At 45.4% G+C, this 22464-nt stretch overlaps 1 protein-coding gene across 3 annotated transcripts in view; it reads right to left on the reverse strand.

Moving 5' to 3' along the window:
* Window positions 1-22464, reverse strand: part of iqck (IQ motif containing K) — a 285097-nt gene that overhangs the window by 176512 nt on the left and 86121 nt on the right. For all 3 annotated transcript variants that reach the window (XM_070900905.1, XM_070900904.1, XM_070900903.1), the window contains 3 exons: window positions 17030-17127; window positions 11782-11834; window positions 10847-10924 (listed from right to left, as the gene is read on the reverse strand). In XM_070900905.1, coding sequence (XP_070757006.1) covers window positions 10847-10924; window positions 11782-11834; window positions 17030-17127 — 229 coding nt within the window. The remainder of the gene's footprint in view (window positions 1-10846; window positions 10925-11781; window positions 11835-17029; window positions 17128-22464) is intronic.

The following is a 22464-nucleotide window of genomic DNA, read 5'->3' on the forward strand; positions in this document are numbered from 1 at the left end:
ATATTGTAACACATCACACGTGAGTGTATATTGTCACACATCACACGTGTATATCATAACAAATCACACGGCGTGTATATTGTAACACAGCACGTGTATATACTGTAACACATCACACGGCATGTGTATATTGTAACACATCACACGACCTGTGTATATTGTAACACATCACATGCGTAGGTATAGTGTAACACATCACACGTATGTATATTGTAACACATCACACAGCATGTATATTATAACACCACACGTGTGTATATTGTAACACATCACACAGCATGTATATTGTAACACAGCACACGTGTGTATACTGTAACACATCACACACGTGTATACTGTAACACATCACACATGAATATCGTAACACATCACACGGTGTGTATATTGTAACACAGCACACGTGTGTATACTGTAACACATTAGACAGCGTGTATATTGTAACACCACACGTGTGTGTATATTGCAACACATCACATACATGTATATTGTAGCACATCGCACATCTGTGTATATTGTCACAAATCACACATGTGTATATTGTAACACATCACACGCGTGTACATTCTCACACATCACACACCGCGCACATTCTCATACATTACACACCGCGCACATTATCAGACATCACACCGCGCACAATGTCACACATCACATCGTGCACATTGTTACACATCACACACCGCATACACTGTCACACATCACATCACGCACATTGTCACACATCGCACCGCGCACATTGTCACACATCACACGGTGCGCACATTGTTACACATCACACACCGGGCACATTGTCATACATCACACACCACGCACTTTGTCACACATCACAATGTAACCTCACTTTTTAAAAAAGGAGGGAGAGAAAAAACAGGGAATCATAGACTGGTCAGCCTGACATCAGTAGTGGGCAAAATGATGGAATCAATTATTAAGGATATCATAGCAGCGCATTTGGAAAGAGGTGACATGATAGGTACAAGTCAGCATGGATTTGTGAAAGGGAAAGCATGCTTGAAAAATCTTCTGGAATTTTTTGAGGATGTTTCCAGTAGAGTGGACAAGGGGGAACCAGTTGATGTGGTGTATTTGGACTTTCAGAAGGCTTTCGACAAGGTGCCACACAAGAGATTAATGTGCAAAGTTAAAGCACATGGGATTGGGGGTAGTGTGCTGACATGGATTGAGAACTGGTTGTCAGACAGGAAGCAAAGAGTAGGAGCAAATGGGTACTTTTCAGAATGGCAGGCAGTGACTAGTGGGGTACCGCAAGGTTCTGTGCTGGGGCCCCAACTGTTTACATTGTACATTAATGATTTAGACGAGGGGATTAAATGTAGTATCTCCAAATTTGCAGATGACACCAAGTTGGGTGGCAGTGTGAGCTGCGAGGAGGATGCTATGAGGCTGCAGAGTGACTTGGATAGGTTAGGTGAGTGGGCAAATGCATGGCAGATGAAGTATAATGTGGATAAATGTGAGGTTATCCACTTTGGTGGTAAAAACAGAGAGACAGACTATTATCTGAATGGTGACAGATTAGGAAAAGGGGAGGTGCAGCGAGACCTGGGTGTCATGGTGCATTAGTCATTGAAGGTTGGCATGCAGGTACAGCAGGCAGTTAAGAAAGCAAATGGCATGTTGGCCTTCATAGCGAGGGGATTTGAGTACAGGGGCAGGGAGGTGTTACTACAGTTGTACAGGGCCTTAGTGAGGCCACACCTGGAGTATTGTGTACAGTTTTGGTCTCCTAATTTGAGGAAGGACATTCTTGCTATTGAGGGAGTGCAGCGAAGGTTCACCAGACTGATTCCCGGGATGGCGGGACTGACATATCAAGAAAGACTGGATCAACTGGGCTTGTATTCACTGGAGTTCAGAAGAATGAGAGGGGATCTCATAGAAAAGTTTAAAATTCTAACGGGTTTAGACAGGTTAGATGCAGGAAGAATGTTCCCAATGTTGGGGAAGTCCAGAACCAGGGGTCACAGTCTAAGGATAAGGGGTACACCATTTAGGACCGAGATGAGGAGAAACTTCTTCACCCAGAGAGTGGTGAACCTATGGAATTCTCTACCACAGAAAGTTGTTGAGGCCAAATCACTAAATATATTCAAAAAGGAGTTCGATGTAGTCCTTACTACTAGGGATATGGCGAGAAAGCAGGAATGGGGTACTGAAGTTGCGTGTTCAGCCATGAACTCATTGAATGGCGGTGCAGGCTCGAAGGACCGAATGGCCTACTCCTGCACCTATTTTCTATGTTTCTATGTTTCTCGCTATGGTGCGTGACCATCTTAAGCCAAAAGAGGGGATCATCATCTCACGCTATCGCTTCTATACGCATATTCGTGCTGAGGGCCAGGATGTCTCGGGATTCGTCGCCGACCTGCGACTTCTTGCTGAGCCGACTAAGTTCAGGAACGTATTGGAAGACATTCTGTGAGATTTCTTCGTGATAGGCATCAACCATGATGTGACTCTTCGGAAGTTATTGGCCGAAGAGAAGCTGGATTTGAGCAAGGCCATCACGACTGCCCAGGCATGCATGATGACTGATGATAATTTAAGGCAGATATCATCGAAGAGTCGGAACTCCACGGCAAGTACTGCAAACAAGATTGTATCGCTTGGCAGAGCTGTTTATGGCAGGGCCTACTCGACTGCTTATGTGAAACCTGTAGCTGCTCAAAGTCTGGCAACTGGTACAAATCAGATTTCATACTATTGGCGTAGTGGGGGCAATCATCGGCCTCATCAGTGTCAGTTTAAACAGTACTCCTGTAATGGCTGTTCGAAAGTGGGGCATCTTCAGAGAATGTGTCCACAACTGAGCAAGCGTGCTGCCGCTCATCACATTGCTGATGATGACCAGTCCAGTGCTGGCCCGGATAGGCAACCCGAGGAGAAAATGTATGATCTGTATTCATTCTTGGTAAGAAGCCAGCCGATAATTGTTAATGTGAAGGTAAATGGCGTGCCTGTATCAATGGAGCTGGACAAAGGTGCGAGTCAGTCGATAATGAGCTAAAGAACATTTAACAAGCTGTGGGACACTGAGGCTGTGAAGCCTAAGCTGAGTCCAGTAAATGCCAAGTTGTGTACTTACACTAAGGAACCCATACTAGTGATTGGCTGTGCAGTAGTCAAGGCATCATATGATGGTGTGGTTCATGATCTACCGTTATGGATTGTCCCAAGAAATGGTCCAACGCTGTTCGGCGGGAATTGGCTCGAGAAAATCAAGTGGAATTGGAATGATATCAAAGCGTTGTCAACGGTGGATGACACTTCGTGTGCTCAAGTGTTGAAGAAGTTTCCTTCTTTGTTTGAACCGGGCATTGGAAATTTTACTGGAGCCAAGTATCACTCGGGAAGTAGTGTTGGACAGGCTAATGGATCTCAAGATAGACAAGTAACTTGGTCCTGATGAAATGCATCCCAGGGTATTAAAATAGATGGCGGAAGTTATAGCAGATGCATTCATTATAATCTACCAAAATTCTCTGGACTCTGGGTAGGTACCATCAGATTGGAAAGCAGCTAATGTAACGCCTCTGTTTAAAAAAGGGGGCAGACAAAAGGCAGGTAACTATAGGCCGGTTAGTTTAACATCTGAAGTGGGGAAAATGCTTGAAGCTATCATTAAGGAAGAAATAGCGGGACATCTAGATAGGAATAGTGCAATCAAGCAGACGCAACATGGATTCATGAAGGGGAAATCATGTTTAACTAATTTACTGGAATGCTTTGAGGATATAACGAGCAAGGTGGATAGAGGTGTACCGATGAATGTGGTGTATTTAGATTTCCAAAAGGCATTCGATAAGGTGCCACACAAAAGGTTACTGCAGAAGATAAAGGTACACGGAGTCAGAAGAAATGTATTAGCATGGATCGAGAATTGGCTAGCAAACAGAAAGCAGAGAGTCGGGATAAATGGGTCCTTTTCGGGTTGGAAATCAGTGGTTAGTGGTGTGCCACAGGGATCGGTGCTGGGACCACAACTGTTGACAATATACATAGATGACCTGGAAGAGGGGACAGAGTGTAGTGTAACAAAATTTGCAGATGACACAAAGATTAGTGGGAGAGCGGGTTGTGTAGAGGACACAGAGAGGCTGCAAAGAGATTTAGATAGGTTAAGCGAATGGGCAAAGGTTTGGCAGATGGAATACAATGTCGGAAAATGTGAGGTCATCCACCTTGGAAAAAAAAACAGTAAAAGGGAATATTATTTGAATGGGGAGAAATTCCAACATGCTGCGGTGCAGAGGGACCTTGGGGTCCTTGTGCATGAATCCCAAAAAGCTAGTTTGCAGGTGCAGCAGGTAATCAGGAAGGCGAATGGAATGTTGGCCTTCATTGCGAGAGGGATGGAGTACAAAAGCAGGGAGGTCCTGCTGCAACTGTACAGGGTATTGGTGAGGCTGCACCTGGAGTACTGCGTGCAGTTTTGGTCACCTTACTTAAGGAAGGATATACTAGCTTTGGAGGGGGTACAGAGACGATTCACTAGGCTGATTCCGGAGATGAGGGGGTTACCTTATGATGATAGATTGAGTAGATTGGGTCTTTACTCGTTGGAGTTCAGAAGGATGAGGGGTGATCTTATAGAAACATTTAAAATCATGAGATAGACAAGATAGAGGCAGAGAGGTTGTTTCCACTGGTAGGGGAGACTAGAACTTGGGGGCACAGCCTCAAAATACGGGGGAGCCAATTTAAAACCGAGTTGAGAAGGAATTTCTTCTCCCAGAGGGTTGTGAATCTGTGGAATTCTCTGCCCAAGGAAGCAGTTGAGGCTAGCTCATTGAATGTATTCAAATCACAGATCGATAAATTTTTAACCAATAAGGGAATTAAGGGTTACGGGGAGCGGGCGGGTAAGTGGAGCTGAGTCCACGGCCAGATCAGCCATGATCTTGTTGAGTGGCGGAGCAGGCTCGAGGGGCTAGATGGCCTACTCCTGTTCCTAATTCTTATGTTATGTTCTTTCAGATTGACCTGGATTCCGATGCAAGGTCTGTCTATCATAAAGCTCGGTCTGTTCCCTACATGATGAGGGAGAAGGTTGAAATTGAGCTTGACAGACTCCAACGTGAAGGGGTCATATCATCGGTCGAGTTTAACGAGTGGGCCAGTCCTATTGTTCCTGGTGAAGAGTGTTGGCACGGTCAGGATTTGTGGTGACTACAAGATTACGATTAACCGATTTTCGAAACAGGACCAGTACCCATTACTGAAGGCTGATGACCTGTTCGCCATGCTAGCTGATGGAAAGTCATTCACTAAATTGGATCTGACGTCGGCCTAAATGACAGAAGCTTGTCGACACTTCGAAGAAACTCACCTGCATCAACACCCATAAAGGACTGTTTATCCACAACAGGTGTCCTTTTGGAATTTGTTCGGCTGCAGTCATATTTCAGAGGAATATGGAGAGTCTACTGAAGTCCGTTCCTAGAACTGTCGTGTTTCAAGATGACATTCTGGTCACAGGTCGCGACACTACTGAACATCTGAACAATCTTGAAGTCTTACAGCGTCTGGACAAAGTGGGACTCAGGCTGAAATGCTCGAAGTATGTCTTCATGGCACCTCAACTTGAATTCCTGGGGAGGAAGATTGCTGCTGATGGCATCAGGCCTACTGTTTCGAAAACCAAGGCCATCAAAAATGCACCCAGGCCTCAGAATGTGACGGAGCTGCGTTCATTCCTTGGGCTACTCAACTACTTTGGTCATTTCTTACCCAGATTGAGCACTTTGTTAGAGCCGCTGCACATGCTACTCAGAAAAGGCGACAACTGGGTCTGGGGTGTGTCTCCAGATAGAGCCTTTGAGAAAGCTAAGAATCTGCTCTGTTCAAACAAGTTGCTTGTTCATTATGATCCATGTAAGCATCTTGTATTGGCCTGTGATGCTTCATCATATGAGATTGGCTGTGTACTCTAACATGCAAATGAGTCGAATAAGCTACAACCTGTTGCGTATGCTTCGAGAAGTTCGTCAAAGGCGGAAAGAGCTTACAACATGGTAGAAAAAGAAGCTTTGGCCTGTGTGTATGGGGTCAAAAAGATGCATCAGTACCTGTTTAGTCTTCGTTTTGAAATCGAAACAAGCCACTCATTTCATTGTTTTCGGAAAACAAAGGGATTAACACAAATGCATCGTCCCGTATCCAGAGATGGGCATTGACACTGTCTGCCTATGATTATGTTATTCGTCATAGACCTGGCACTAAGAATTGTGCCGATGCACTGAGTCGTCTGCCGTTGCCCACACCTGAGGTGGAGAAGCCTCAACCTGCAGATCTACTGTTAGTAATGGATGCTTTTGGGAGTGAAGGAACCTCTGTCACTGCTCAACAAGTTAGGATCTGGACCAGCCATGATCCTATTTTATCGGTTGTGAAATGTTGTGTCCTCAGTGGTGATAGGTCTGCAATACCTATGGAAATGTGTGATGAGACCAAATCTTACAACCGTCACAAAGATGAATTGTCCGTTCAGTCAAATTGTTTACTGTGGGATAATCGTATTGTTATGCCGAAGAAAGGTAGAAAAAAATTTGTACGTGAACTATATTGCACTCATCCTGGTATTGTCAAGATGAAAGCCATTGCTAGGGCTCATGTATGGTGGCCCGGAATTGACTCTAATCTGGAATCATGTGTGCATCAGTGCAATACTTGCATGCAGCTAAGTAAAGTACCAGCGGAATCTCCGCTGAGTCTTTGGTCGTGGCCATCTAAACCATGGTCGATGTTTTTTGTTGTGGTGGATGCATATTCAAAGTGCATAGAGTGTATTATTATGTCATCCAGTATGTCTACAGCTACTACGGAGAGCCTTCGTGTTTGCTACTCATGGTTTGCCTGACATTGTGGTGAGCGACAGCGGATCTTGCTTCACAAGTCTGGCATTTCAAGAGTTCATGAAATTCAATGGTACTAAACATGTGAGGTCAGCTCCATTCAAACCTGTTTCTAATGGTCAAGCAGAGCATGCTGTTCAAACGATCAAGCAGAGTATGAAATGTGTAACTCAGGGTTCACTACAGACTCGCTTGTCCTGCATACTGCTCAGTTACAGGACCTAACCTCATACGCTTACTTGGGTCTCCCCTGCTGAATTACTGATGAAGAGAAATCTCAAGACCAAGCTCTCTCTTGTTCATCCCGATTTGAATGATCATGTTGAAAACAAACATCATAGACAGCAAGGGTATCATGATCGTGCTGCTGTGTCATGTGACATCTCTGTCAACGATCTGGTTTATGTACTGAACTATGGTTGAGGTCAAAAGTGGATCGCCGGTATTGTTACAGCCAAGGAGGGGAAGAGAGTGTTTATTGTCGTGCTCGAGAATGGGCAAACATGCAGGAAACATGTTGATCAGATAAAACTGCGGCACACAGATGAACTGGAACCGTTTGAGGAAGATGCAGTCAATGACCAACCAACCAATGTTCATTCATCAGAGGACTTTGCTGTTATTATTGAAACTGGACCACCAGTCCCTGATGTGGTCATTACCACTCCCATCAGATCGGTTACTCAGCCTTCAGTCACAACTGACTCAGAATGCTTGCCTAGAACTGAAGTTGAACTGAGATGATCAACTCATGAGCGGAAAGTCCCAGACCGTCTTAATTTGTAAAACAGACTGATATTAACACCTTAAAAGGGGATGTTGTTATATATTTATGCTTGGGGTCACCAGACACCAGGGGGCGCCACTGTCGAAGATTATCGGACTGTAGGCGCGCGGTCACTGGTACATAAGCGCGGGTACCACGTCATGCGGGTTACTTTGGGCGTGAATAAAGTTGGATCAGGCTTACACCTGAGGCAGTTTACAGTAACAAGTCTTTTGAGTCATTACATTCATTACACAAAGCCCCTTTGAAATGAAGATAGCCAGATGGATCTGTCAAGGACACAGTCTGAGAGCTAGCCTGGGAACACGGTCACAGAAATGTAACACGTAACCTATAGGGGGTTTTTCCCTAGCAACAGTGGCCGTAACTGAATGTACCAATGAAATCATTAGCAATTACTGTGACTGTAGTAACCAATGAAATTGCTGTAAATTGTAGTGACCAATGAAATTGCTGTAAACTGTATTAACCAATGTATTAGTAGCAGGTGGGCGGGGACTGGTGGCAAATAACCAATGGAACATTTCCCCGTGTAGTTTTACCATTTTGACTATTTAAAATGTAACTGCGCAGCCTGTCCCATGAGACCGGCGATTAGAGCACTCGGTAGGGGTATTGATGCAACCGGTTCTCCCTTGAATAATCAGGTTTTAATAAACAATTCTTTTCTCTATATAGGGACTTTTGTGTAGAGTATTATATTTTTAATATTCCACAACACATTATTTGTTCCATTATTAACATAACTTTTGAAGGAAACAAGAATCATTTCCATCATTTGTTCCATTAACACAACACATTACAGAACAGGTCCAAACAGTAAACATGGCCCATGTGGAATAATTGTCACTGAACCTTCAGGCAGCAAAGCATTCACGGATGAGCTGCTGGCGCAAGGCTCAAGTAATCGTTAAAAAGGCACGATGGCCCGCCCTCCTCCTCCATTGTGCTCCGGGTTCAAGTACTTGCATGGCTTCCTCGTCCTCCTGCTTGTCATCTGCATCTTCCTCATCATTATCATCAGGCCACTCTCACCACAGGTGGGTCTTCTTCTACCAGCTACTGCTGCCTCATGATGGCTAAGTTATGCAGCATGTAGCACACAACAATGAACTGACCGACAATCTCAGGGGAGTATAGCAAGTAGCCTCCGGAATGGTCCAGGTATCGGAAACGCTGTTTCAAGATGCCAATGTTCCTCTCTATGATGTTGCACGTCGCAATGTGAGAAATGTTGTATTCCCGGTCAACTTCCATCCGGGTTACGCTTGGGGCATCATGAGCCAGGTGGCGAGGCCGTACCCTTTGTTTCCCAGCAGCCAGCTCTGTCCTTCTGGCTGCTGCTGAAACACGGCTGATATAACGCTCTCGCATAGGATAAACGCATCATGGGTACTCCCAGGGTATCTTGCATCGACTGACATGATGCAATGCATGTCGTCACACACGAGCTGTACATTAATGGAGTGGAAGCCTTTTCTGTTCCTGAACATCTCAGAATCCTCCAAAAGTGCTCGCAAGGCGTTGTGGGTACAATCAATGCAGCCCTGTACCTTTGGGAAGCCAGCAATCCTGGAAAAGCCCACAGTCCTGTCACACATTTCCTGGGCGGTCATGGGGAACTTTATGTAGTCATTCCTCCAGGTATATAGTGCAGCTGTCACCTGCCGAATGCAGACATGTGTTGCATGTTGAGAAATGGCGTACACATCCCCAGTTGTAGCTTGAAATGATCCGGAGTCATAGAATGAAAGTGCAGCTGTAACCTTCAGTTCAACTGACAAAGCAGACCTCTTGACACTTCTAGGTTGCAGGTCTGCTTTCACCAACCCACAGATCTCACTTACAACTTCTTTGCAGAAAAGCAGCCTTCTGCATCACTCAGGTGGAGGTACGAACGCCTGTCTCAATATGCCCGAGGTGGGTAAGGCCTCTTGCCCAGCACCCCACGGGCTCTGGGGTTCCTCATGCGATGACGTTGAATTATTTGTCTCCTCTTTAGCATCATGATGCAGAAGGCTCGCACAGGGTCAGTATTACCCCCCATGGTTAAATTTTACCTTTGCAAGAAGCTCAAAACAGCAGCAAAGTAGGCAGGACAGGTTCTTTCTTGTCTCTTCCCAAGGTCTGTATGGAACACACCCAGGTCACAGCAGTCTTGTGACTTCTCCTCCCCCGGGCTCATTTGCTGCCTAGTGCAGTCTTCCGATTGCCACCTCCCCCCACCCCCGAGCTTGTTTTGCAGCCGAGCACCAAGCCCGTGTCCGGGCGCGGGGCCAATTCCGTCGGCCAATGCTGCGACCCTCCAGCCTGTTTGAAGATGTTCGATGGTGGCATGCGAGTAATAAAAACAATGAAAACTTCAGAATTTTATGTACTCCGTTGAAAGGCAAAAAAAAAGTCATCTTTATTGTGAATATTTAAAGTGTTCTTGACTCCCTCCAAAAACTTCGATGAAAAACAATGAGGTCTTTCAGCGCCGATTTCGCAATGTGCACAGCTTTCTGTTAACTCAACAGAAGGTTTTTCGGGAGTGGCCTGATGCGCCAACCTAGCAGATCTTTTTTTTGGCCAAACTGAAAAATCATCAAAACTGGCACAGACATGAGGGAACTTGGACGTTAAAAAAACCTAATGTAAAAAAATCGTAACTAGCTCAGTTATGCCGACGCAGATTCCTGGGGGAAACTTTGATTTAAATACCTACACCAAAAAAAACGGCACAAATGACCCGGGAAAATTGAGCCCCAAGAGTTTACTCACTTCCTGGTTCGCTGTCTGTGAGAATTCTGCATTTTGATTGGCTGCTTTGATGGCTTTTTGACGTCACAACAGCTCGCACGAGGGGATCCGCACTATACTCAGTTGATTTAAACAACGTGTTGGGAAACCCGACATTCCCAAAACAGAGATCGCGAGATCTTTGTACGAAGCTTACTTCGGGGCCAGCGGCGAAAGCCTTTGCTTCGCTGCTGACCACAAATTCTGGGCAATAGCATTCCTGGATTTTGCCTCATCAACTAAGTGTAATGAAGTAAATGGGCAATTCATATTCTTCAATTCTTGATTTTTCAGCGTTTTTTTTATGTAACCCTTATGACAGAAGTATCTGTTGGCTTTTGAAAGAGTCTGTCATTTACAAATGGAAAGATGCCTATTTTTATTAGACTGATTAAGCACTTACTGATCCTTAAGCCAATCCTTAACAAAAGGAATTTCAAAGAAGCCAGTGAATTCCTCGTCTGACCTCCTTAGATTCTTGCTATGAAATGAAAAGATCGGAATTATAATTAGTTTTTCTTTCATTTATTACAAGCAATAATATGCTTTACTCGCAACAAATGCACATTATTTGAACAAGTAAAGGACATCATATTTTAAATGACAGCGCACATCTCTAGCGTTCAAGACATACCTCAAGTAATTTAAGGCCAGAATAGTGAGGCAGTTTCCTATGTAATACTAAATAAATTGAAAGAAAGCTGCTAAAACACAAAGGGCTGGATTTTCCGGTCATTTGCATTCCGGGTTTTGCCCCGGAGTGGCGTGAAAGGTGGCAGTGAGGTCTCCTGCGCCCCGTCGCGATCCTCCAGTCCGGGTTTACAGCGGCACGGAGCAACACCACCAGGAAGAGCTGATCCGGGTGTGCAACGCCTCTGGTTGCGGCAGGAGTTTTGACTCTTACCCAATCCATCCGCCCAGAAGTGCGCCCGCTACGACCGCCTGGGAATTAAGAGCACAGCCGGCAGCACAAAGGAAGGTAAACTACTACAAAAGTAAGTGCGAGCATTTGTTCTTTTAATTTATCTTAGCGATTTGTGTTGTGGTAGTGTGGGCAATGTTTTGGGTTTGTGTTTTTATTAAGGTTCCTTCCCCCCGCCCCCCCGCCCCCAGGCCTCTCCCGGAGCGCACACGGCCTGGCCCTTTAGTTCGCGAGTTTCCCATCCTCGCACCATGCAAAGTGTGCAACACCTCCCTTAGTGCTGTGCCCCCGACGCAGGGCCCAGATACCCAAACTTACATACTAAAGCGCAAACTATTCCAGCCAGTAATTTAACCTCCTCGCCTCCGTTTTTGCCCCGAAAACAGAAAAGCCTAAAATCCAGCCAAGAAACTTACTTGTACAACCATTCTGCCAGGAAGTCACAAGCATTGAACTTGGTCCTTTTTCTCTGTAGATAAAAGCAAATGCAAGATTTCAAAATTAATGAACTACAAAGAACCCCATGTCAAGAAATTGCAATCATCTCTGTAAGAAGCAAAGCCGTAGCATCCACCTAGCCACTTCCTCCATTAATTTGAAATTAGGTTTTATGCCAAACTGCATCTCAGGGGACACTACCTGTATTTGACTAGCAATTGGGGCCATACGTCCAGTAGAATAAAAAGCTCCAAAGAACACAAGCAGATTGAAGGTTGCTTTATTGCTACTGTTATGTAAAATAATACTCTTTGTATGCTTGTACAGTTTTAACTGATCAAAATTAGTGATTGTTGCAATGATAAATCAAAAATCTTTAAAAACAGCAATTGTGCCAAGGACTAAAAGATATTGCACCTCTTTTCAAGAAAGAGGAATGAAGAAGCTAGAAAATTATAGGCTAGTGAATCTTACTTTGGTTATGGGTACATTTTGAGAATCATCAATACAGACTGAAATTAGTGAACATTTGAATTTGTAAAGACTGGTGCTTGGCTAATTTAACTGAATTTTTGGAAGAATCAGTGTATAGACAAGAGGAATGTGGTGGATGTTGTATACAGGTGCAGCATCGAAAATCTGAAGCTCCAGAATCCGGAATGTTCCGGAATCCAGACCAAGCGGTGGCAGGGTCATCCGTAAAATGTTCCAGAATCAGAACCCGCCGACCTCGGGGCCCCACCGCTGCTCGACCTCGGGCCTCGTCCCGCTGCCCTTACCTCAGGGCCTCGTCGCTGGCCCACCCGATGACTTCCTCGGCGGGGGCCCCGCCCAAGCACTTCCTCCAAGGCGGGGCCTCGCCCGAGCACCACCTCCATGGCGGGGTCCCGCCCGAGCACCTCCTCCACAACGGGGCCCCACCCGAACACTTCCTCCACGGCGGGGCCCCGCCCGAGCACCTCCTCCACAACGGGGCCCCGCCCGAACACTTCCTCCACGGCGGGGCCCCGCCCGAACACTTCCTCCACGGCGGAGCCCTGCCCAACAACCTACTCAACAGGGACAGCCGGCCTGAACAGCTCCTCGGCCTTTCTGATGTTCCAAAATCTGGAAATACTAGAATCTGGGCTCGGGTTTCCGGATTTGTGATGTCAGAAAGATGATCGAAAGTCCGGAAAAGCCCAGAATCCAGAATGGCCTGGGTCCCGAGGGTTCCGGATTCTACGACGCTGCACCTGTATATGGATTTTCAGAAAGCATTTGATGACACATCACGAGAGACTTGTTGTGGAAATTAAAGCACAAGATTAAATGTACTGACCCTGCTTTCCCAATAGGAAGCCATGCTCAAAGGAAGCATGGGTCAGAGAAATGGCACTACACTAATCTCCAATCCACACTCCCTACTGGAAGTCCAACACTGGTGAATTTACCCTATGGTCTTAAAAGCATAAATTGCTTCCTGGATAGAGAAATGACATGGGGTAGAGTAGGGGATAAATGAATGTTTTTCAGATTGGCAGGATGTGGTTGGTGATGTACACCAGGAAACTATTCCAGTATACATTTCCTTTGCTTTTTATATAAATGACTTGGACAAAGGCATAAAGAGAAATGGTATCAAAGTTTGCTGATGATACAAAATTAGGGGTCATGGCAAACAGTAAGGAGGAATGTATTGTAAGAAGGTATAGACCGATTAGTAGAGTGGGCAGATATAGTTCAATGCAGAGAAATGTGTGGCCCATTTTAATTCAACCATCCAGAAAGACTCTACCAGTCCCCCACATTGTGGTCTCCACATTGTTAAAAAAATGTTCCCAGATTTTTTGCCTCCATTAATCTATCCAGAAGTCCATTCCATTCATTGATAACTCTTGTCTTGCAATTTAGTTTGAAGTAATGTTATGGAGCTACCTATTCCATACAATTTACTATTATATACTTTAAGATCACCTCTCAGATGTTTTCTTTCAAGAGTGAAAAGCCTGGAGCCGGAATTGAGTCCTTACCACCCACTGCCGCTGACATTCCTTTGGTTGAACCGCCCAGTGCCACTTTCGTTGTGGCCTGGAGCGAATGGGAGGGGAGAGCCACTGGGAAGCGCCCGCCGATGTCAGCAGACGACCAATGCGCGCAAGTACACTCCCGCCCACCGAGATGCCATATTCATGCGGACGGGAGTCGGCTGGAGTCGGCGGCAGGACGGCAGTGGACTGCTGAGTGCAGGCAGCTCTGTCCTCAATGGTAAGTGTGAAGATGCTGTAAAAAAAGGTTAGTGAAGTTTATTTAAATTATTTCTTTACAGGTATTTACCTGGACGGGGTCCCCTGAAGGTCATCAGATGTTTTTTTGTTTTTGATGCTTTTTATTTTTAGTTCTTTGACCCTCCGTGGGCCCGGCTCCATCCTTGGGCGTCAAGCGCCTTTGCCACCGAGAATGAGAGCTCCCACCGGCTGCCGCATACATCGCAGATTTGCTGCCCGCCAACCTTCGAGAGACCTGGGTGATGAAAACCCCGCCCGAAGAACCGTCAGGGACCTCGGCAATCCTTTGGGCAGACGGAGGCCTTCATCAAATTCGGGCCCTATATTCCTCCAGTTTTTCCTCATAACTCATATCTTGGGGACCATTGAATATAAAAGCATAAAGATTTTAGCAGCACAAGGGCTGAGGTAGTTGTGGAGGCAAGCAATGCTGCAGAAGTGGAACAGCAGTCTGATGGATAGGATGTGGGGTTTGAAGCTAAGTTCTGGGTCAAAAGGAACACAGAGGCTATGCATGTTCTGGTTCAGACAGATAAAGTATCCAGGGACGGGGTTTAGAATCAATGGCAAGGAAGTGGAAGTTTATAGGGAGGGGGTTGAAAACAATGCTTTCACTCTTGCTGATGTTCGATTGGAGATCAGGAAGCACATAATGCAGAGTACATTAACGCACTTGACCAGGAAATGATCATAGATTAATAATTAACATCATGCAATGGATGATATATTACCCTACAGAAATTGTACTATTTTTCTATAAGGATGCAAGCAGCTCTTTGCTTTAATCAAACTTGCTTTCACTCCAAAACATATGGGAGCTTCATATTATTTCTTTTTCATTAAAGTCAGAAGTTATCAAGAGGTGTAAAACGGGTTGCCAATTCACTGTCACACAGTTAAGATTACCCGCATATTAAGAAGAAAGACCAAGGAAGTCAGCTCTACTGTATATTTCTGTGGCAAGGAAAGTAATTTATGTGCTTGATTACGAAACCCTGAGTTAGAAATTTTTGGGAAAAAAATCTGGCCATGAAGTAAAGATGCAGGAAAAACAGAGGAAATATCTGCACAATGTACATTGTTGCTTTCCGATGTCTTACTTAGATTACAATGAAAGGGAAACAGTTGCATAAGCACTCAAATGACAGAACTACTATAAATACTGTGCTGTTTTTAAATGAAAGATTCAGAGGGTTTGAATCTGAAAGATTGCCACTTTTACTGGTTAGTCCTTTTAAATTTTGTCTCCATTGGAAAGTTAAATTGTAAAGATCAACAATTAAACTGTTTTTCCCGAGGATACAAAGTTTAATTAGAAATGCACGTATGGTTGAGTGCATGCCAAATGATGGTAAATTAGCGTGCCAGGCTGCAACTCACTCCACTTTATTTGAATTATTAAGTGAGTTTCACCAGCTCTAACTTGGACCAATGGTGGAATGTGATACAGTAAAGCAAAACTGCTTGACTTCTTTCATTGTGCTTAAATGGTACTTTCTATTGGCAGGATTTGGGTGAAAGGCAAGCTCCAAGTGCCACCACACAGCAAGAAATCGAGGAGTGTGGATTAGGGTAAAATGAGAATGCTGATTGCAGTACCCAGCAGCACTGGAAAGCGAAGAAATTTTGATGGAGAGTTCGGAGGTGAGCAGCTGAGGTAAATTTGCTCAGTTATAAGCAGGGAATGGTCATGGTGACAAAAAGGAACAAGGCTTATTTTACGCATTGGGCTGGATTTTAAAGAGGAAGGCAGGTGGGGAGGGGGGTCTTGAGGTGGTCAGTCTTGATTTGCATGCGAGGCCTCAGTTTTTAACAACTTAATTACCCCCATTCTCCAAACCCATCCTTTTTTAGGTTAAAATTGTGCCCATTGTATCTGATAAATCTGCACTGAATCAAAGTAGCAACAGTGAACCAGAAAGCTGGAATATGAGCCTACAAATAAAAATTGATAGTTATATAATTTGAATACCAATATGGAGGTCTGAAATTACCTAGTTTATATTTACACACACAAATATAAGTTTAAAAAAGATAAAATTAAAACATGTGTTGGAGACAAGTAACAGCTAGTAAGAAGGACCTGACCTGCTATACCATAGTTAGAATTTTAACTAGAAATTCAGCAGTCTGCTGATTGCTGACACAAGACAGAGTCAACCAGAGAAGATGCTAAACACAGGTAAAACACTACTCTTGTGGAAAAAATGCCATGCTTCACTCACTGGCACTCTTAACCAGTTGTTATAGTGCAGTATTGGAAGCATGTCACTGTCCCATCTGGTGGTGGAACTAAGAAAATACATGAAAAACAGGATGAAAAAGATACAATCATACTACAGGTGCAGTGTCGAGAATCCGGAGTTCCAGAATCTGGACCGATCGGTGGCAGGGTCGTCCGGAATCTGTAAAATGTTCTGGAATCCGGACCCGATGACCATGCCGACCTCAGGGCCTCGCCTCGCCACTGCTCACCTCGCCCCATCGCTGCTGCCTTTACCTCGGGGCCTCCTCGCCGGCCCGCCAGACAACCTCCTTGGCAGGGCTCGCCTGAACACCTCCTCGGCGGGGCCCCACCCGACGCTACCACCTCTTCAGCGGGGGCCCGCCCAACGACGACTTCCTCGGCGGGGTCCGCCCGACGATGACATCTTTGGCGGTGCCCGCCCGATGACACCCTCCTTGGCAGGGCCGGACGGCCCGAACAGCTCCTCGGCAGGAATCGCACGACCCCCCATTCTGACGTTCCGAAATCCGGAAATACCCGAACTTGGGTTGGGTGCTTCCAGATTTGTGATGTCAGAAAGAAAATCGAAAGTCCGGAAAAGCCTGGAATCCGGAACGGCCTCGGTCCCGAGGATTACGGGTTTTAGGCGCTGCATCTGTATCAACTTCCAAAATATTGGTCTTGAAATGAAATTTCCCTGAAAATATCAAAGAACGGATAAAGAACACTGACCTCAAAACATTTCTCCTTTTTCGCTTGTTGAAGGGTTTCAAACATGCCTGGGAGAAGCACAGGAAAGATGCAGTGCTCCAAATACTGTCTTGGAGAACCTTCACAAATTATGAATAGAAAGAAAAAAATTCACAAAGAAAGAAGTAGCTGATATATTGCAATAACCTCATTCATTGTGCTATTTAAAGAGCAGCTAAATATAGACTGTAATTATAGGTTATAGTGGGCATTTTTGATGAAAGGATCACAGAAATGACAGGTGTGCATTGGCTTCGGGCATTATAAGAATCACGATGTCACTGGAGGTGATCAAAAGGAAACTATTTTGCCTTATAGCTTAAAAACTGTGGGCAATACTTCATACCAGCCCAACTGTAAAGCGTTTTTAAAAACAACAGTGGCAGGGCACTGTAACTAGCCCCAGCTTCCCCAAGCAGCTGTGGAAGGGGGGTGGGGGGAGAAAGAGAAACCAGGCAAAGTTCCTTTCCCTCATCACTATCCTGTAACCACTGCAAGAAAGTGTTCATAGAAACATAGAAACATAGAAAATAGGCCCTTCGAGCCTGCACCACCATTCAATATCATGGTTGATCATTCACCTCAGTATCCCTTTGCTGCTTTCTCTCCATACCCCTTGATCCCTTTAGCCGTCAGGGCCATACCTAATTCCCTCTTCAATATATCTAACGAACTGGTATCAACAACTCTCTGCGGTAGAGAATTCCACAGGTTAACAACTCCCTGAGTGAAGAAGTTTCTCCTCGTCTCGGTCTTAAATGGCTTACCCCTTATCCTTAGACTGTGACCCCTGGTTCTGGACTTCCCCAACATCAGGAACATTCTTCATGCATCTAGCCTGTCCAATCCCATCAGAATTTTATATATTTCGATGAGATCCCCTCTCATTCTTGAGTGACTAATGGACAGTGGGATTGGGCTCCATTATGATGCCCTCAAATAATGGGCTCACACACTTACCAGTGGTTCTGCAGATGAGATATTTGAAGCTTCTGACATCCCAGCATATTTCACTACCATGAGAAGGGGTAGGAAATAACCAGGAGCAGGGAATATAAAGCAGGAACTGTTTACTCATTTTGGACTTATTATAGCATTATGAGGCCTATAAAAGGCACAGCAGGGAGTCCGGGGAGTCCGGGGCCCAGTGTCGGCGGTAGTCGGGAGCAGCGTCGCAGGTGCGTGGTGAGGCCTATAAAAGGCGTGACTTGTGCAGCTACAGGGAGAAGGCAAAAAGAAGTAGAAAGAAATCAAAAGGTGACGTCACAGCCAAGAGGGTAAGTGATTGGCTGGTGATTGGTGAGTAGTTTTTCTTTTTTCTCTTCTATATCAGTGAGTAACTTTTAACATTGTTGTTGCCAATTTAAGTGTATCTAAGGGTTAAGTCATGGCAGGACAGCTCGGTCACGTGATATGCTCCTCCTGTACCATGTGGGAACTCAGGGACGACACCAGTGTCCCTGACGACTATATCTGCAGGAAGTGTATCGACCGCAAGCTCCTGACGGTGCGCGTTGCGGAGTTGGAGCTGAGGGTGGATTCACTCTGGAGCATCCACGATGCTGAGAATGACGTGAGTATCACGTGTAGCGAGTTGGTCGTACCGCAGGGAAAGGGTCCACAGCCATATAGGGAATGGAAGACCAACAGGAAGAGCAGTGCAAGGAAGGTAGTGCAGGGGTCCCATGTGGTCATCCCCCTGCAAAGCAGATACACTGCTTTGGGTACTGTTGAAGGGGATGACTCATCAGGGGAGGGCAGCAGCAGCCAAGTTCATGGCACCATGGCTGGCTCTGCTGCACAGGAGGGCAGGAAAAAGAGTGGGAGAGCAATAGTGATTGGGGATTCAATGGTGAGGGGAATAGATAGGCGTTTCTGCGGCCGCAACCGAGACTCCAGGATGGTATGTTGCCTCCCTGGTGCAAGGGTCAAGGATGTCTCGGAGCGGGTGCAGGACATTCTAAAAAGGGAGGGAGAACAGCCAGTTGTCGTGGTGCACATTGGTACCAACGACATAGGTAAAAAAAGGGATGAGGTCCTACGAAACGAATTGAAGGAGCTAGGAGCTAAATTAAAAAGTAGGACCTCAAAAGTAGTAATCTCGGGATTGCTACCAGTGCCACGTGCTAGTCAGAGTAGGAATCACAGGATAGCGCAGATGAATACGTGGCTTGAGCAGTGGTGCAGCAGGGAGGGATTCAAATTCCTGGGGCATTGGAACCGGTTCTGGGGGAGGTGGGACCAGTACAAACCGGACGGTCTGCACCTGGGCAGGACCGGAACCAATGTCCTAGGGGGAGTGTTTGCTAGTGCTGTTGGGGAGGATTTAAACTAATATGGCAGGGGGATGGGAACCAATGCAGGGAGACAGAAGGAAACAAAAAGGAGGCAAAAGCAAAAGACAGAAAGGAGATGAGGAAAAGTGGAGGGCAGAGAAACCCAAGGCAAAGAACAAAAAGGGCCACTGTACAGCAAAATTCTAAAAGGACAAAGGGTGTTAAAAAAACAAGCCTGAAGGCTTTGTGTCTTAATGCAAGGAGTATCCGCAATAAGGTGGATGAATTAACTGTGCAAATAGATGTTAACAAATATGATGTGATTGGGATTACGGAGACGTGGCTCCAGGATGATCAGGGCTGGGAACTCAACATCCAGGGGTATTCAACATTCAGGAAAGATAGAATAAAAGGAAAAGGAGGTGGGATAGCATTGCTGGTTAAGGAGCAAATTAAGGCAATAGTTCGGAAGGACATTAGCTTGGATGATGTGGAATCTATCTGGGTAGAGCTGCAGAATACCAAAGGGCAAAAAACGTTAGTGGGAGTTGTGTACAGACCTCCAAACAGTAGTAGTGATGTTGGGGAGGGCATCAAACATGAAATTAGGGGTGCGTGCAATAAAGGTGCAGCAGTTATAATGGGTGACTTTAATATGCACATAGATTGGGCTAACCAAACTGGAAGCAATACGGTGGAGGAGGATTTCCTGGAGTGCATAAGGGATGGTTTTTTAGACCAATATGTCGGGGAACCAACTAGGGGGGAGGCCATCTTAGACTGGGTGTTGTGTAATGAGAGAGGATTAATTAGCAATCTCGTTGTGCGAGGCCCCTTGGGGAAGAGTGACCATAATATGGTGGAATTCTGCATTAGGATGGAGAATGAAACAGTTAATTCAGAGACCATGGTCCAGAACTTAAAGAAGGCTAACTTTGAAGGTATGAGGAGTGAATTGGCTAGGATAGATTGGCGAATGATACTAAAGGGGTTGACTGTGGATGGGCAATGGCAAACATTTAGAGACCTCATGAATGAACTACAACAATTGTACATTCCTGTCTGGCATAAAAATAAAAAAGGGAAGGTGGCTCAACCGTGGCTATCAAGCGAAATCAGGGATAGCATTAAAGCCAAGGAAGTGGCATACAAATTGGCCAGAAATAGCAGCGAACCCGGGGACTGGGAGAAATTTAGAACTCAGCAGAGGAGGACAAAGGGTTTGATTAGGGCAGGGAAAATGGAGTACGAGAAGAAGCTTGCAGGGAACATTAAGAAGGATTGCAAAAGTTTCTATAGATATGTAAAGAGAAAAAGGTTAGTAAAGACAAACGTAGGTCCCCTGCAGTCAGAATCAGGGGAAGTCATAACGGGGAACAAAGAAATGGCGGACCAATTGAACAAGTACTTTGGTTCGGTATTCACTGAGGAGGACACAAACAACCTTCCGGATATAAAAGGGGTCGGAGGGTCTAGTAAGGAGGAGGAACTGAGGGAAATCCTTATTAGTCGGGAAATTGTGTTGGGGAAATTGATGGGATTGAAGGCCGATAAATCCCCAGGGCCTGATGGACTGCATCCCAGAGTACTTAAGGAGGTGGCCTTGGAAATAGTGGATGCATTGACAGTCATTTTCCAACATTCCATTGACTCTGGATCAGTTCCTATGGAGTGGAGGGTAGCCAATGTAACCCCACTTTTTAAAAAAGGAGGGAGAGAGAAAACAGGGAATTACAGACCGGTCAGCCTGACATCGGTAGTGGGTAAAATGATGGAATCAATTATTAAGGATGTCAACGCAGTGCATTTGGAAAGAGGTAATATGATAGGTCCAAGTCAGCATGGATTTGTGAAAGGGAAATCATGCTTGACAAATCTTCTGGAATTTTTTGAGGATGTTTCCAGTAGAGTGGACAAGGGAGAACCAGTCGATGTGGTATATTTGGACTTTCAGAAGGCTTTCGACAAGGTCCCACACAAGAGATTAATGTGCAAAGTTAAAGCACATGGGATTGGGGGTAGTGTGCTGACATGGATTGAGAACTGGTTGTCAGACAGGAAGCAAAGAGTAGGAGTAAATGGGGACTTTTCAGAATGGCAGGCAGTGACTAGTGGGGTACCGCAAGGTTCTGTGCTGGGGCCCCAGCTGTTTACACTGTACATTAATGATTTAGACGAGGGGATTAAATGTCGTATCTCCAAATTTACGGATGACACTAAGTTGGGTGGCAGTGTGAGCTGCAAGGAGGATTCTATGAGGCTGCAGAGCGACTTGGATAGGTTAGGTGAGTGGGCAAATGCATGGCAGATGAAGTATAATGTGGATAAATGTGAGGTTATCCACTTTGGTGGTAAAAACAGAGAGACAGACTATTATCTGAATGGTGATAGATTAGGAAAAGGAGAGGTGCAACGAGACCTGGGTGTCATGGTACATCAGTCATTGAAGGTTGGCATGCAGGTACAGCAGGCGGTTAAGAAAGCAAATGGCATGTTGGCCTTCATAGCGAGGGGATTTGAGTACAGGGGCAGGGAGGTGTTGCTACAATTGTACAGGGCTGTGGTGAGGCCACACCTGGAGTATTGTGTACAGTTTTGGTCTCCTAACCTGAGGAAGGACATTCTTGCTATTGAGGGAGTGCAGCGAAGGTTCACCAGACTGATTCCCGGGATGGCGGGACTGACATATCAAGAAAGACTGGATCAACTGGGCTTGTATTCACTGGAGTTCAGAAGAATGAGAGGAGATCTCATAGAAAAGTTTAAAATTCTAACGGGTTTAGACAGGTTAGATGCAGGAAGAATGTTCCCAATGTTGGGGAAGTCCAGAACCAGGGGACACAGTCTAAGGATAAGGGGTAAGCCATTTAGGACCGAGATGAGGAGGAATTTCTTCACCCAGAGAGTGGTGAACCTGTGGAATTCTCTACCACAGAAAGTTGTTGAGGCCAATTCACTAAATATATTCAAAAAGGAGTTAGATGAAGTCCTTACTACTAGGGGAATCAAGGGGTATGGTGAGAAAGCAGGAATGGGGTACTGAAGTTGCATGTTCAGCCATGAACTCATTGAATGGCGGTGCAGGCTAGAAGGGCCGAATGGCCTACTCCTGCACCTATTTTCTATGTTTTCTATAAAACA

Source organism: Pristiophorus japonicus, chromosome 15 (genome assembly GCF_044704955.1).
Source record: "Pristiophorus japonicus isolate sPriJap1 chromosome 15, sPriJap1.hap1, whole genome shotgun sequence".
Taxonomy (NCBI): Eukaryota; Metazoa; Chordata; class Chondrichthyes; family Pristiophoridae; genus Pristiophorus; species Pristiophorus japonicus.